This window comes from Puntigrus tetrazona, chromosome 5 (genome assembly GCF_018831695.1).
Source record: "Puntigrus tetrazona isolate hp1 chromosome 5, ASM1883169v1, whole genome shotgun sequence".
Lineage (NCBI taxonomy): Eukaryota > Metazoa > Chordata > Actinopteri > Cypriniformes > Cyprinidae > Puntigrus > Puntigrus tetrazona.
This window is the reverse complement of record NC_056703.1, coordinates 29613690-29626379: the sequence shown is the minus strand read 5'-3', so window position 1 is coordinate 29626379 and position 12690 is coordinate 29613690. Positions and strand designations below refer to the sequence as shown.

Sequence of the window (12690 nt, the reverse complement as noted above, 5' to 3'; positions counted from 1 at the left end):
CGTGCTTTTATATTATATCTTATTTTAAAATCAAACTCATTTACATCCATCTTACAGGTGACAAACGGGACCTCAATACACTTAATCCTGTCAAATAGCGGAAGTCCAAAAACACACGTCGCCCCGTTCGCAGACAGCGATTCCGAAGTTCTGGAATGGGCAGCAAAGACGTTTGGTGGAGTGACGTCCTTCACCACAGCACGAGATCCCGCGATCATCACTTTCACCGGGATAACAGGTAAGCCTTTTTCTACAGATCTGTGTACTAGTGTTAAATCTTACTGTTGTTCACAGCATTGAAAATGTAGCTGAGAGATAATATCATAATATTTTTTGGAGTTTCCCAAAATGGCATATCCGGTTAGCATTAACCTGTCCATGTGCTTATTTTTTGATTGCTGTCAGTTAAAAAAAATGTACTCCACCCCAAAATGATTACGTTAAGCAGAAAAGTACATCAAAAAGTCTGGATCTCCGTGTTCCCAAAGATGGCTACGGGCCTTAGTTCATACTCTGCATCGATGCAGTCGCCTCAGAAGATGCGTGCATTATCAGTGATCTGGTCATTTGTGAATCACTGATATCTTTCAGGTGCTCAGCGACCATCAACGTGTGACCTGCAGCCGGAAGCACAAGCAGATAAACAGTTCATTGATCTGAAGCTGACACTTCCATCTGATGAGCTGAAATCATGCCACACAGAGCTTTCTAAAGAACAACTGCACGTGATCAATATTCCTGATGACATCAAAATACGGTAAATGGCACCTTGCAACTTCACAGTAGAAATGAGATGTTGCTGGAGGACATATATAGATACATGCATGCCAAAATCTGCAGATTCATTTATTTTTGTATCACCCACGCTTGGTTCAAAATGCATCTTCTACTGTGACTGGGACAGTGGTGCCCCTTTTTCTGGCCTCTCTACACATTATCTGAAGTTGAGGTTTCAGTTGTTGTTTTTTAAAAGATTGTTTAGTTGTATATCTCTGTTTATATATCTCTGTTTCCACAACATCTCTTCTGTCAGAAGTTTAAGTTTGAAATGCAATTATACCATTTTTAAAAACTCTGCTCATGCATTAACATTACATTAATGTGTTTTTTTGTCTTTTCAGGAATGTATCTGTGCATTTACCACACAACTCTAAAGTGGTCCTTAGAGGTCCAGCAGGCACTGTGTGGAACATCGCCAATGATATTCAGTTACTGGTAAGAATGACACATGGAAGCTTATTTCCATCACAGAATACAATTATAAAATGTACTTTTTATTAGTTTTTTTCCCCCTTTCTTGTTATTGTAATCTATATAGTGTATTCTTTATAGAAAATCCATTGTATCCATTGCATAAGTATTCATACCCTTATCTGGGACAGTTGGAATTTAGCTCAGGTGCATACATTTTGCTTGTAGATGTTACTACACTTAGGGTGAAGTGAACCTGTAGCAAATTTACTTGAATGGGTATGATTGGGGAAAGGCACACACAGCTGACAATGCATATCAGAGCCAAAAACAACACATTAAGGTGAAACAGGCTGAAGAACTGAAACAGGTTTGCACCAAGCCACACATCTGTGGAAGAGTTAAAAAAATCTGCTTCACTGAAGGGTCACAGAAGCATGTAGTCTCTGTTACCCTTAATGGAAGAAGTTGAAACAACCAGGTCTCTTCCTTAATCTAACCCCTGGGCAAACTGAGCAACTGATGGAGAAGGGCTTTGGTTAGAGGGGTGACCAAGAACCTGATGGTCACTCTAGTCAAGCTTCATGATCATATATGGAGATGAAAAAATCTACAGAAGGACAAACATCAATGTAACACTTCATCAATTTCGTTTTTTTGGCAGTGTGGTAAGATTAAATCCTTTCCTCATTTAAGATACATGAAAGCACATTTGGATTTCGCAAAAAAGCACCTTAAGGACCCTCAGGCTCTGAGACACAAGATTCTCTGGTCTGATGAACCTCGATTCTAAGCATCATGTTTGAAGGAAACCAGTTCTGCTCATCACCTGCAGAGTACCATCTCAAAAGTAAAGTGTGCTGTTGTCAGCCTCATGTTCAGAGTAGAAGGTATGCTCAGTGCAGCAAAATATAGAGATAGTTTTAATGAAAACCCAGTCCAGAGCATTCAGAAACTCAGACTGGACAGAAGGTTCACCTTCCAACAGGACAATCACCCTAAACACACAGCAAGAGTGGCTTATAGACAACTCTGTGAATGTCCTTAAGTGGCCCAAGGCACGGCCTGGGATTGAACCCAATCAAATATTTCTGGAGAAACCTGAACGTGCATCTACCCCCATCCAACCTGACAAAACTTGAGAGGTGAAGAGGAGAGAAGAAGAATAATGACAAATTGTTGATGAGCAAAGCTTGTCGCATCAAACAAAACAACTTGAGACTGTGAATATACTTAAGTTAAATATTTGTTAATAATGTACTTATTTTTTTTTTTTATTTGTAATAAATTTACATAGATTTTAGAAACCTGTTTTTTGCTCTACAGTTATGGTATAAGGCGTGTAGATCGATGTAGAAAAAAAAAGTAATTTAAAGCAATTTAACATAAAGCAGCAACATACAATTGGGAAAAAATTAAGGGGTATGAATACTTTCGCAAGGTACTGTAGAGGATGCAATTCTGACTTCTACTTCTCACAATTCTAGAAACAATATTTCATAATATCTAGACAATATTGTAGACATTTCACAATATCTAGAAAAAAGTTAGAATTGAGAGTTAATGGCTTTTTTTTCGTAAATAAGTATTAAATAAGCATTTTCCATCAAAAAGAAATGCTTTTGCTAGTACCTAACAAGTTAAATTTGCATTTTGAATGATTAGGTATTTACCTTTCTCTCTTACAGTCGAACAATCATATATCCTTCAAAGGGTTCAGTTTGCCTCCGAAGAAAAATATCTCAGATGACCCTAGAGAAATCAGGCAGAAGGCATTGTCATACTACAACAGCACTTCCGTCACAAGTTACTCTGAGATCCGCCTGAACGTGTCACACATCCAGCTGTGGATCAGGGACAGCACAAGCCCCTCAGGTAATGTACTGTGGATCTTCTTTCTTTCTCATTAACCTGGACATTATATTTGGTCAGGAACCGGACTTCATTGTGTAGTTCTAGGCTGATTTTTTGACAAACTTTTTTTTATAAAAGGAAATCAAAACAGACACAAGCAAGATGATTGTTTTCAAAAAGAGCAGAGCTATGAAATGGATGTCACCTGGGAAGGAAGATCTTAATTTTGAGTCTTTTCTCAGGAGAAAGGCAAAGGCAAAGTAACTAAAGTAAAAGCCTCAATTTTGCTCTGTTTAATCTAATTTCTGTCTGAGAGAAACAGCTAAAATATTGCTTATATTTGAGGTTCTTCTCTCACGCAGATTCTCTGCTCTTCCAGCAAAACCAGCGCTTGAGTTTCCTCATGGGATGCTCTTAGGGTCAATCTGTTGAAATCTTATTAACATACATGAAAACATATGCTCACTGATTTGCCACTGTCGTTTATAAGACCCTGCAGACACAATCGTGCCGCTGAAGTGTTCCTGATGTGCACTCATTCCAAAAAAATGAGTTCATGTCACTCGTAGCCTCAAGCTGCCGAGACAACGCTTTTCAATTATGGAAAGGTGTTGCAATTCCGTTACGAGAGTTGTAAGCCTTTATTAAATGTATTATTGAGACTGTTTCTGGTGTCCTGTTTCTTCATCTGTAGTATCAGCAGAAGTGAAGCACACTACACCAGCACCCAGTACTTCTACACTTCAGATGCAGCTGTTCTCATCCCCAGACTACAGGTTGCCTCTGGATCCCAGCAGCAAAGTTCAGAGTGACAAGAGAGTCTATGCAGAGGTATGTGATTCTCATATAGTATATAGTCTACATTTATTGTTATTATTCTGTGGAGATTTCTGCATGACCCATATTTGCAGCTTTCAGCAACCGGCATGTATAAACAAACTATTATTAATATTAACAACAATAATTGTTATTACTTTTTTTACTATTAAAATAACTGTTAAATAATTGTTTTTGTTATTATTGTAATTACTACTATTACTATCATTTGGTATATACAGTACAATATTAATAGAGTAATAGTAATATACAGTATTTAAAATATTTGACAGTGCAACAATAACATATTTTTATTTTTTGTTTACATTTTTAATTTAGTTTCAAAAAATGATTTTAACAATACTGCTAATTTTACAGAATATACATGGTTGTGTTCATTTCATCTATATTGCTTTTATTTTGGTGGAAAACAGCTAAACAGCTAAAGACAGTTCAGTCAATTTTTATTTCATGCCAACCCTTTTCGCAAGACTGTAAAATGAGAAAAGAAAGAGTTCACGCTATTGTGAGAGTGTTTCTATTGCAGCATCTATGGGAAGGATGGTAAATTTGGCATTATTTGCCCTCCTGACTGCCTTTAGCAGTCATGGAAACACTATCACAGAGTTTTTCTTTTGCTACGTTAACAAATGTGAATGCTAACCAAGGCCTAGTCCTGGCCTAGCTTAAGCCAGGACTAGGCATTGGTTTAATCAAGATATTTAAGCAGCCTTTTATAAAAAATACCTTGAAATGTTACAGAACACTTATGGCCCTGACATGTTTTATAATATACCAGAGCAAGAAATTTTCAGTTGAGACAGCTCAAACATGCATTTACGTCTGGGATTAGCCTTAAGCCTTTTTCTGTGAAACCTGGTGTAGGTACTTTATATCAGCTTTGTGTGAACAAAAGTAACCAAAAAATTCACATCAGTCAATGACTAAATGGCCACAAAATGGCAAAAAATTACCTGAAACATATTAATTAATTAATTAATTGGAAGTGTATTTATAATCATATTAACTCCAAATAGTCTAAAAACATCTATCAACCAATGACTCAAATATTCCCCAAATATTGCTCAAATAAACACCATAGAAAATGACTGAGGTTCTAATATACCTATGTACAAATGAAAACACCTCATTTTGTTAAAACATTTATTCTTTCTCTATACCAGATCTCAACTGAGAGTTATGGAGAGATTTCCTTAAGCATTAAGATCAGCAGCTGTAAGGTTCGCTCCATGCAAGTGGTGATGCAAATGCCGTTCAAAGAGGAGGGGGCCTGTTACATTAAGGACTGTCCTAAGAGACTCAGCTTCTCCTTTGAGATGCTTCAGGACCTGCCGTCCAGCTCGTGGGAACTCGAATGTGCAGTTCAACTTTGTCATGGTAAAATGGTTAGTGGAGTTCTGTTTTTCAGACAAAGACGATTTTTGTAAAGCCTGTATTACACAAGTATCTCTTGTTGATTCCTTTTTTTTTTTTTTTTAGTTTTGTACAAACGAAATGCACGTCAAGAGGAGCTTGCAGGTCAAGCCATATATTCCAAACGCAAGTGAGTATGAGCTAATTTCATCTCAGTGCTGCAGGAAACACAATTCTAAAAGTCATTTGAAAGTGCTCGGTCTGGTTGACATTGGCAATAACTGCAGAACAAAGTGACTGATGGCCGATACAATTATGACATAGTAAGTACAATACTAGTGGTTGCCAGAAATGTGTTATTTTTTTCAATTATTGGCATACGATTTTTTTTTTGTTTGGCTAATAAGTGGTAAACTTACATTTTGACATGTTTGTCTGTTTATAGCCTATCAATTACTTATTTTTGATTTAGTAAAAATGTAACTTTCACTGCACTATGATACTTACTATCTTTAAATCAAATACTGTAATAACATACATATCATCTTTTTATCAACATCTGCAAAAAAAATCCATATCACTAAATGGCCACATAGTGGCAGAAAATGAGCTGATCAAAATTTTTTGTAATCATCACTCATAGTCTAAAAGCAACTATCAGACAATAACTATAATATCAAAATGCTCAAGGCATTGCTTATTATAGCAGTAAACCATTCAAAAGGTAAAACATCCTTAACACACCTTCATTAAGCTGGTATGGGTTTCCCCCGGGTGCTCTGTGTAAAATGGCAATGACAAATTCACAAACGTGGATGAAATTGCCAGAAACATTTAACTCCATGGGTCATCAGTGTGCGTCAGCTGCTACAAATTGATATCTCGGATATTCAGGAAACTTGATATACCCTTAACCTTGAACCCTGTGATGCTGGATAACCTTGGTCCCAATTTGGAAACACGCAGGAAATAAATCCTCCCGTTTGAAACACCATTCAGCGGTGTTCATTTCAGAACACAACAATGGGATGGCACTATATTGTCCCAGATTCAAACAACTCCCAATTCGCCTCAGCAAAATTTGTGCTATTCTGGTGGCGCTGGAGCCGGTGGGGCCCCCCCACCTCTGCTGACGTCATCAGTCGTCATGTAGATGAGGTCAGGATATGAGGACGAGGACGACGGGAAGGGGGTGTTTATAGGAAAGCCTGCTCGCTGACCTTGTGGCCGCAATCAGAAATAATGAGCCAGTGGGGGATTTATTGTGTCCGAGGTCTGGTATGCTCGGCCTTTCCGAACACAGGGGCCTGGGTCTCCATTGTCAGCCGCACACAAAGAAGGGAAGATGTTGTTCTTCAAAAGGGAAGACGGTCCCCGGGAAGATGAGTCAAGAACAAACTCTTGCATTCCTCACCGTCGGCCCCGGCAAAGGCCTGCTGCACTCCGCACAAACGCTGACACAGGGTCACGCTTCTGCAGGACGCTACGTGCTTCGATCAGTCTCCATCCATGTTGTTTTTTCCTTCACTGTTGTCCATTTGGGACAATAGACAAGGCTTCTGCAGTTTGGTGTGATTCTTGATGTTTTCTTGGAGGTGTTTTTCCTGCAGTCCACACGGTCAGTTTGAAAACAGATCGTAGGATCTGTTAGGATTCGCCTGTGTTTTGGAGGATACGGGCCCTTGGGCTGTCCTTCCTGTTTGAGGGGCCCGAAGTTCATCCCCCCCTGACCACCTGCTTGGCTGTTTCCTGCCTCTGTTTGCTCAGCTCAGTCTATCTGACCAAACACACAAATAAAAGCTGATATTTGGTGGAAGCTCTTGTAGAAGAAAGCAAATAAAAATGGACATAAAAAAAGACCCTTCCCATGGCACCAAACCAATGTTCCTCAAGCCTCTTGGGAACCATTATTTGAGCAGCTGAGGTGTTTTTGGTAAACACGCATGTCTTTGCAAAGGTGCCTGGCCTTTAGCAAACACCTCGCTATCAAAGCGTGCAATTACACAAGACACGCACAACTTGAGCAAAAACAAGCAGCTGCTATTGACCTTCCTGCTTCCCGTCATTGTCACAGAGAGGAAGATGAGAGCGTGTGTAGAGCGGCGTATATGGACATCGGGACATGGAGGTCACATGGTGGAGATGTAAACAGAGAGGATACAGAGTGGATGCCACAGGAGACAAATGATGAACCTTTGACCCACTCGCAGACACATTTGGCTCACTGATGCACTCGAGGACCGCTGCTGTGTCTGTGTTTGCTCCACTTTTGACACGAGCAACCTGAGCTTTGTGTTAAATAACCTTTGAGAAGTTATGCTGTTGATTTCTTCCAGTTTTGGAGAGTAGTGATGCTGCTAGCTCAGTTACATTTGTCAGCAGCGTGACAGTATATGCAGTTCCCTAAAAGAGAAACTTTGTACTTCATTTTGAGCATTGCCACAGTGACAAGGTGTTGAAACCCTAAAGTATTGTTTTTTTTTCCCACCAACACACTATATTAGCTTCACAACCAAATGAACAAGGCAAATGCTCAAAGTGAAGAAAAAAGGTAAAATGGTTCATTTGGACAGTCCCTGGGACATTTCATATATTCTTTTCTTTTTTGTGGCAAAAAAATTATATAATACTTATTTTACGAATATGTGTATTTGACTTTTTAGTCGTGTAATGTTTTATGATGCGCATTAATCTCTTTCATCACTCTTGCAGAATCTATTTCACTGGTTGAAAGCTAAGAAGAACTAAAAAATTCATCGTAATAAGAACATTTTAATTTTAAGCGTCCCATAAGGGTTTGATTTGTAAATAAATGATCAGAAACAAATGTCTTTTGCTGAGAAACATGTGGATGACTATAATCTTTAGTCTGTGCAGCTCTGATCTGCTAAGAATGTTCCGATCAATTTTGCAATGAAATGTCAAACAAATGCATTAAAATGTTTATTATATATATATATAATATTTTTTTGATTAACTGCCTGTGTTAATGTATTTTTCCAGTCTTTAGATATACCATAAATCAGGGCTGGAGGGCCAATTGCAAAAGCATTTAACTCTAACCTTAAGGAAAAACACACCCAAACAAGAACGAAAGGTGTTGAGAATTGCTTGCAAATGACAGACACCTAGGTGGGCTAAACTGAATTGTACCTACAGTCTGCAGAACACTTGCCAATCAGGACTGGAGTCAAGGAGCGTAATTTCTACTCTATGACTTGCAGCTTGACAAACTACAGATTCGCAATAATTTCCCTGACTTTCTGGGTTACAATCCCAGACGAGCCCCCAATTTCGCACTGCTAGTTATCATTTTTTCAAATGAACCATGGGGAAAATCACTCTACAAAAGGAATATTAACAATTGACTTTCACTGAATGGAAAATTTGCTCTGTTTCAGATCGCTGTTTTGAGTTCGGGCTCTCAGCTGTTCTAGGAATCGCGTTCGGGGGATTTCTGATCGGAGTTCTCCTCACTGGTGCTTTATGGTTCATTAAGATACGAACAGGTGAGTAACAGGCATTTGGAATGAGTCATGTTTAGCGGAGCTTTTGACTTATTTAAATACTCAAGCGTAAGAAGATGTATTTGGTAGAGTTTTCTCTGCTTCTTTAGCTTATGAGGGAAGAGGTGGAGAGAGCAGCTCTAACAAGCCTTGCGATGATTTCCCCCTAGAAATAAGATGAAGCAGTTAAGTAAGGCCGCTGCCGCAGTACCTCCAGACTGATAATCTGTTCTTTCCTTGAAGGGACTTTTCGAAATGTTCTGAATTTAAGTGATCCATTTATGAGTTTGTAATCAACGGTAATGTCTTGATCTCATGGGTGCATGTGTTTCAGGGCATCCTGTGGCTCTGGGAATGAGATCAACGGCAGCCGAGCTCTCAGGTAAACTGAACTATAAACGAGTCAATCTTTTCCTCAGCACACTTCCTCTACTACTTTCCTGTCGCATTTCCGTTTCACGGTTCGATCGCACGCCTCAGTCGATAGTTGCCGTGGAAATCTGTTTTTGTTTATTTCACTCTATATTCCCTGTGTCTTTTGTCCAGTCCTCTCTATATCTGGATGCCCGTGTGGTTTGACCAAACGGCAGCCAGTGCCCACCCACTCGTCTCCCTCAGAGAACAGCAGCGCCAACGCCAGCATTGGCAGCACCCAGAGCACGCCCACCAGCAGCATGGCATAACGCCATCGCCATGCGTCCCTTCGCTCCTAACCCTCTCTCCCTCTCAAAGCCATGTCGCTCGATATGTCCCATCGTCCCGAGCGAGAGAAAAAGAGAGGCAGTAGCAATCCTGAAACGTTCCCTGTACCTCACAATGCTCCATTCGCTTTCCCGGCTACGGGAAGTCAGTGGGGACGAAGAACAAAAAAAGAAAAAGCTTGGCTCCCAGAGACAGGAAAAACAACGCATAACCCCCAGGAACTAACAGGAAATTCGTCGCATTCTTGCACCGGTGCCTCTCTGATGGAGGCGAACTAAGATTTCGCAGACAAACAGCGGTCTGACGCATCAGTTCGCTTTCAGACATGGCTAAATGTAGCTCAAAGAGACGACCGAACAAACGTCAGACCGCCCCATATCCAAACACTCGACTGTGGACTGACCTGATGAAATATTCAAACAAATCAAACTATTGGACATGAACATAAGGAAGCCCTTTTTTAGTTTTAGAGTTCTTACTGAAAAGGCTGTCTAAAATGGGACAGATTGGGAAATGGCTACCTCGAAGTCTCTGTGGATGTAGATTTGTTTAATATTTGTTTAACCATAAGTAAACAGTTGCTGAATCGCATGAAATCTGTCAAAATGTGTCCTATTTAACCCCCAAATCAACAGAAATACAGAAGCATTGTTTTGTTATTTTTTTTTTTTTTTCGCAATTTGACATTATCTAATTTTTATTACTGATGTACAAAAAAGATGACGTTATTAAGAGTTCAAATGCAAAAGCCTCTAAGTGCTGTGTGAAATGTTCTTCTTAAAATGAGCATTTTTATCAGGCTGCTATATTTATGTTCATTTATTTCAGTAATTGCAAAGAAAATGCATTACCATTACAGTAAAATTAGTAAACCTAAGCATAAGAGCCTGATAAAAATTCTTATATTAGATTTTTAGACTGCACTTAGAGGCTTTCGGATATGAAATATTCATATAAATGAATTTATCCTTTGATTATGGGGTGAAATATGACCCAAAATGTTTTCATGAGATGTATTGTTTATATATATATATATTTTTTTAATTGTGTAACTTTGTCTTCATTGAGTGACAAAATATATTTTAATTACTTTAGTAATTAAGTAACTTTAAAGGTGTTTTTTGTGTGTTCTTGACCATAATATGTAGATTCTTTAAGCAGTGAAATCAGAATAAAGCAGATTCATAACTAAATATGTAATTTCCATATATTGGGAACTCAGCTTTTTCCCCTATGATTTAAAATTTTGCAAAGGCAGTAGAACCAAAACCTCTTATGTGATTAGCTTAATTTACAAAAGCATACTATATGTTACACATTTTGTGTGTATTTATGTACACTGAAAAAAATGGGTTGGAATCAATTTATTTTAGCTACATTTAAATAAAAAAAAATTGACTGACTTTCATCTAAATGTGTTTATTTAAAGGTAGCTAAAAAAAAGGGTTTGCAACTACTTACCTTAAATTTATGAAAAAAGTATGTATATTTTCAGTGCATTTGTATAGAAGATTACATTTATTTGTCTTTTTATATGACAAAAGAGCTGGAGATTATATAAAGTGTGTCAAAAACCAAAGGGCTAGTTGAGAAAAATCTGTGGTTGTCAACCCTCATCTTTCCAAGCTTGTATGACTTTCTTTCATTTGTGGATCACAAAAGTAGATGTTTAGCACAATGCTCACGCTGCTCTTTTTCATACAGTGAAAGCAGACAGTAACCCGGAGCTGTCAAGCTTCAAAGAGGACCAAAACACCATAAAAGCATTAATTATGAACACATTCCAAGTCTACTAAAGCCATGTTTTGAGCAACGAGCCAAAATGAAATCCATTTTTTAAGCCAGAGAGGAAGATTTTCAATGTGCAACAGCTTTAATTAAGGTGCATTGCAAAAGTGTATATGAAGTGTACTGCTGTGAACTGTTCCTTTAACATCAGGTGGATGTGAAAAGCAGGAAAATGCCACTTGAGCATTTGTGCAATATCTGTGGTATTTTTTTTTTCATATAATTGTTTGTGTCTATATGTTATTTTTATACTGGATTTGTATATTAACTCAACATTTGTACTGCATGTTCTGTTCTCTCTGCAACATTTCCATTTAAAGCACTTACCGTATGGTCATTATCTGAAGTCATATTTCTTCTGTTCTACCCATTCTGAAGAATCATTTTATTCCAGTTGGACATACTTTAAATTAAATCATGAAAACATTGACTCCTTATGCCTTTACAGTTCAGTTATTGTTTCTCCATTTATTTATTGATGTTTTGGGAATTGCATAACTGCCCAAAGAAGCAGTGGTACAAGCAGGAGTTGTCCCATGCAAAGTCCGTTCCAGTTTCCTTCTGTTGACCCCTATGACCCCTAATATGTATGTTGTTGCCATTAGCAACCATCATTAAAAACATTGCAAATATAGTAGAAATTATATAGATACAAAGCTTGTATCTTGTATTTCTCTACATTGGTTTTTGCATAACTCCGGGTCGTTGACACAAGCTTTGTAGTAATTTCTTTGTAGGAATTAATTTCTTTCGCTGAACTTTTACAGTCTATCTGTGAGCGATTGTACAGGTACGAATGTATCTGTGGCAACTCAGCTATATATATATATATAGTGACTAGTATCGCTCCCTTGCCGGATCTCAGCTGAATGACAAATGAACTGGGAAGAAAAAGAAAAAATCTGCCATCGCTGGTTCCACCGTAATATTATGAAGCTACGAGAATACTTTTTGTGTGGAAAGACAACAAAAAAGCAACTCGACAGTGGCTTTCATGCTTTTCTGCACCTTGAAAGTGGCAATTGTTTTCAACGGGACAGTCACAAGCCTCCAGGTTTTCATCCAAAATATCTTATCGGTTGAAATAGTCAACCGTCCGAGTGCTTTTGTGATACTCGGGTCAACATACTATGAATTGGGACACAATAATACTATTTTCAGATAGCATTTAGGATAGATAGTATGCAAATGTATTAATCAGTCCAAACTATTTTGCACTGTAAAACAAAAATAGCTGTTTCGAAATAACTTGTTACCCTGCATGCTGCCAATTTACCTAATGTTAATTTTAATGGCAACTGTAATATTCTAGTTGACTAAACTAAAAATGTTTAGGCAGCAGGGTAACAAGTTATTTTAAATTTTAATATTTTTTTTTTTTTTTTACAGTGTGTGGGTAAATTATATAATTTTGTATCTTGGGAACCATTATCTATGGCATGGTATTTTGGGATTTTTT

General features: G+C 38.1%; 1 protein-coding gene across 2 annotated transcripts in view; it reads left to right on the top strand.

The window, feature by feature from the left end:
* The window catches only part of eng (endoglin), a 40343-nt gene extending 28682 nt beyond the window's left edge, over positions 1-11661 (top strand). Inside the window, exons 5-15 of one of the 2 annotated variants that reach the window (XR_006251000.1) lie at positions 58-238; positions 592-757; positions 1122-1215; positions 2880-3066; positions 3740-3876; positions 5046-5267; positions 5362-5425; positions 8637-8744; positions 8852-8931; positions 9076-9123; positions 9288-9381. Coding sequence is in view for 1 of the 2 variants with exons in the window: in XM_043239534.1 (XP_043095469.1) it covers positions 58-238; positions 592-757; positions 1122-1215; positions 2880-3066; positions 3740-3876; positions 5046-5267; positions 5362-5425; positions 8637-8744; positions 9076-9123; positions 9288-9424 (1344 nt within the window). In the remaining variant the exon portion in view is untranslated. Of the gene's footprint in view, positions 1-57; positions 239-591; positions 758-1121; positions 1216-2879; positions 3067-3739; positions 3877-5045; positions 5268-5361; positions 5426-8636; positions 8745-8851; positions 8932-9075; positions 9124-9287 lie in introns of both variants that reach the window. The other variant, XM_043239534.1, reaches the window with a different exon arrangement.
* Positions 11662-12690: the final 1029 nt, after the last annotated feature.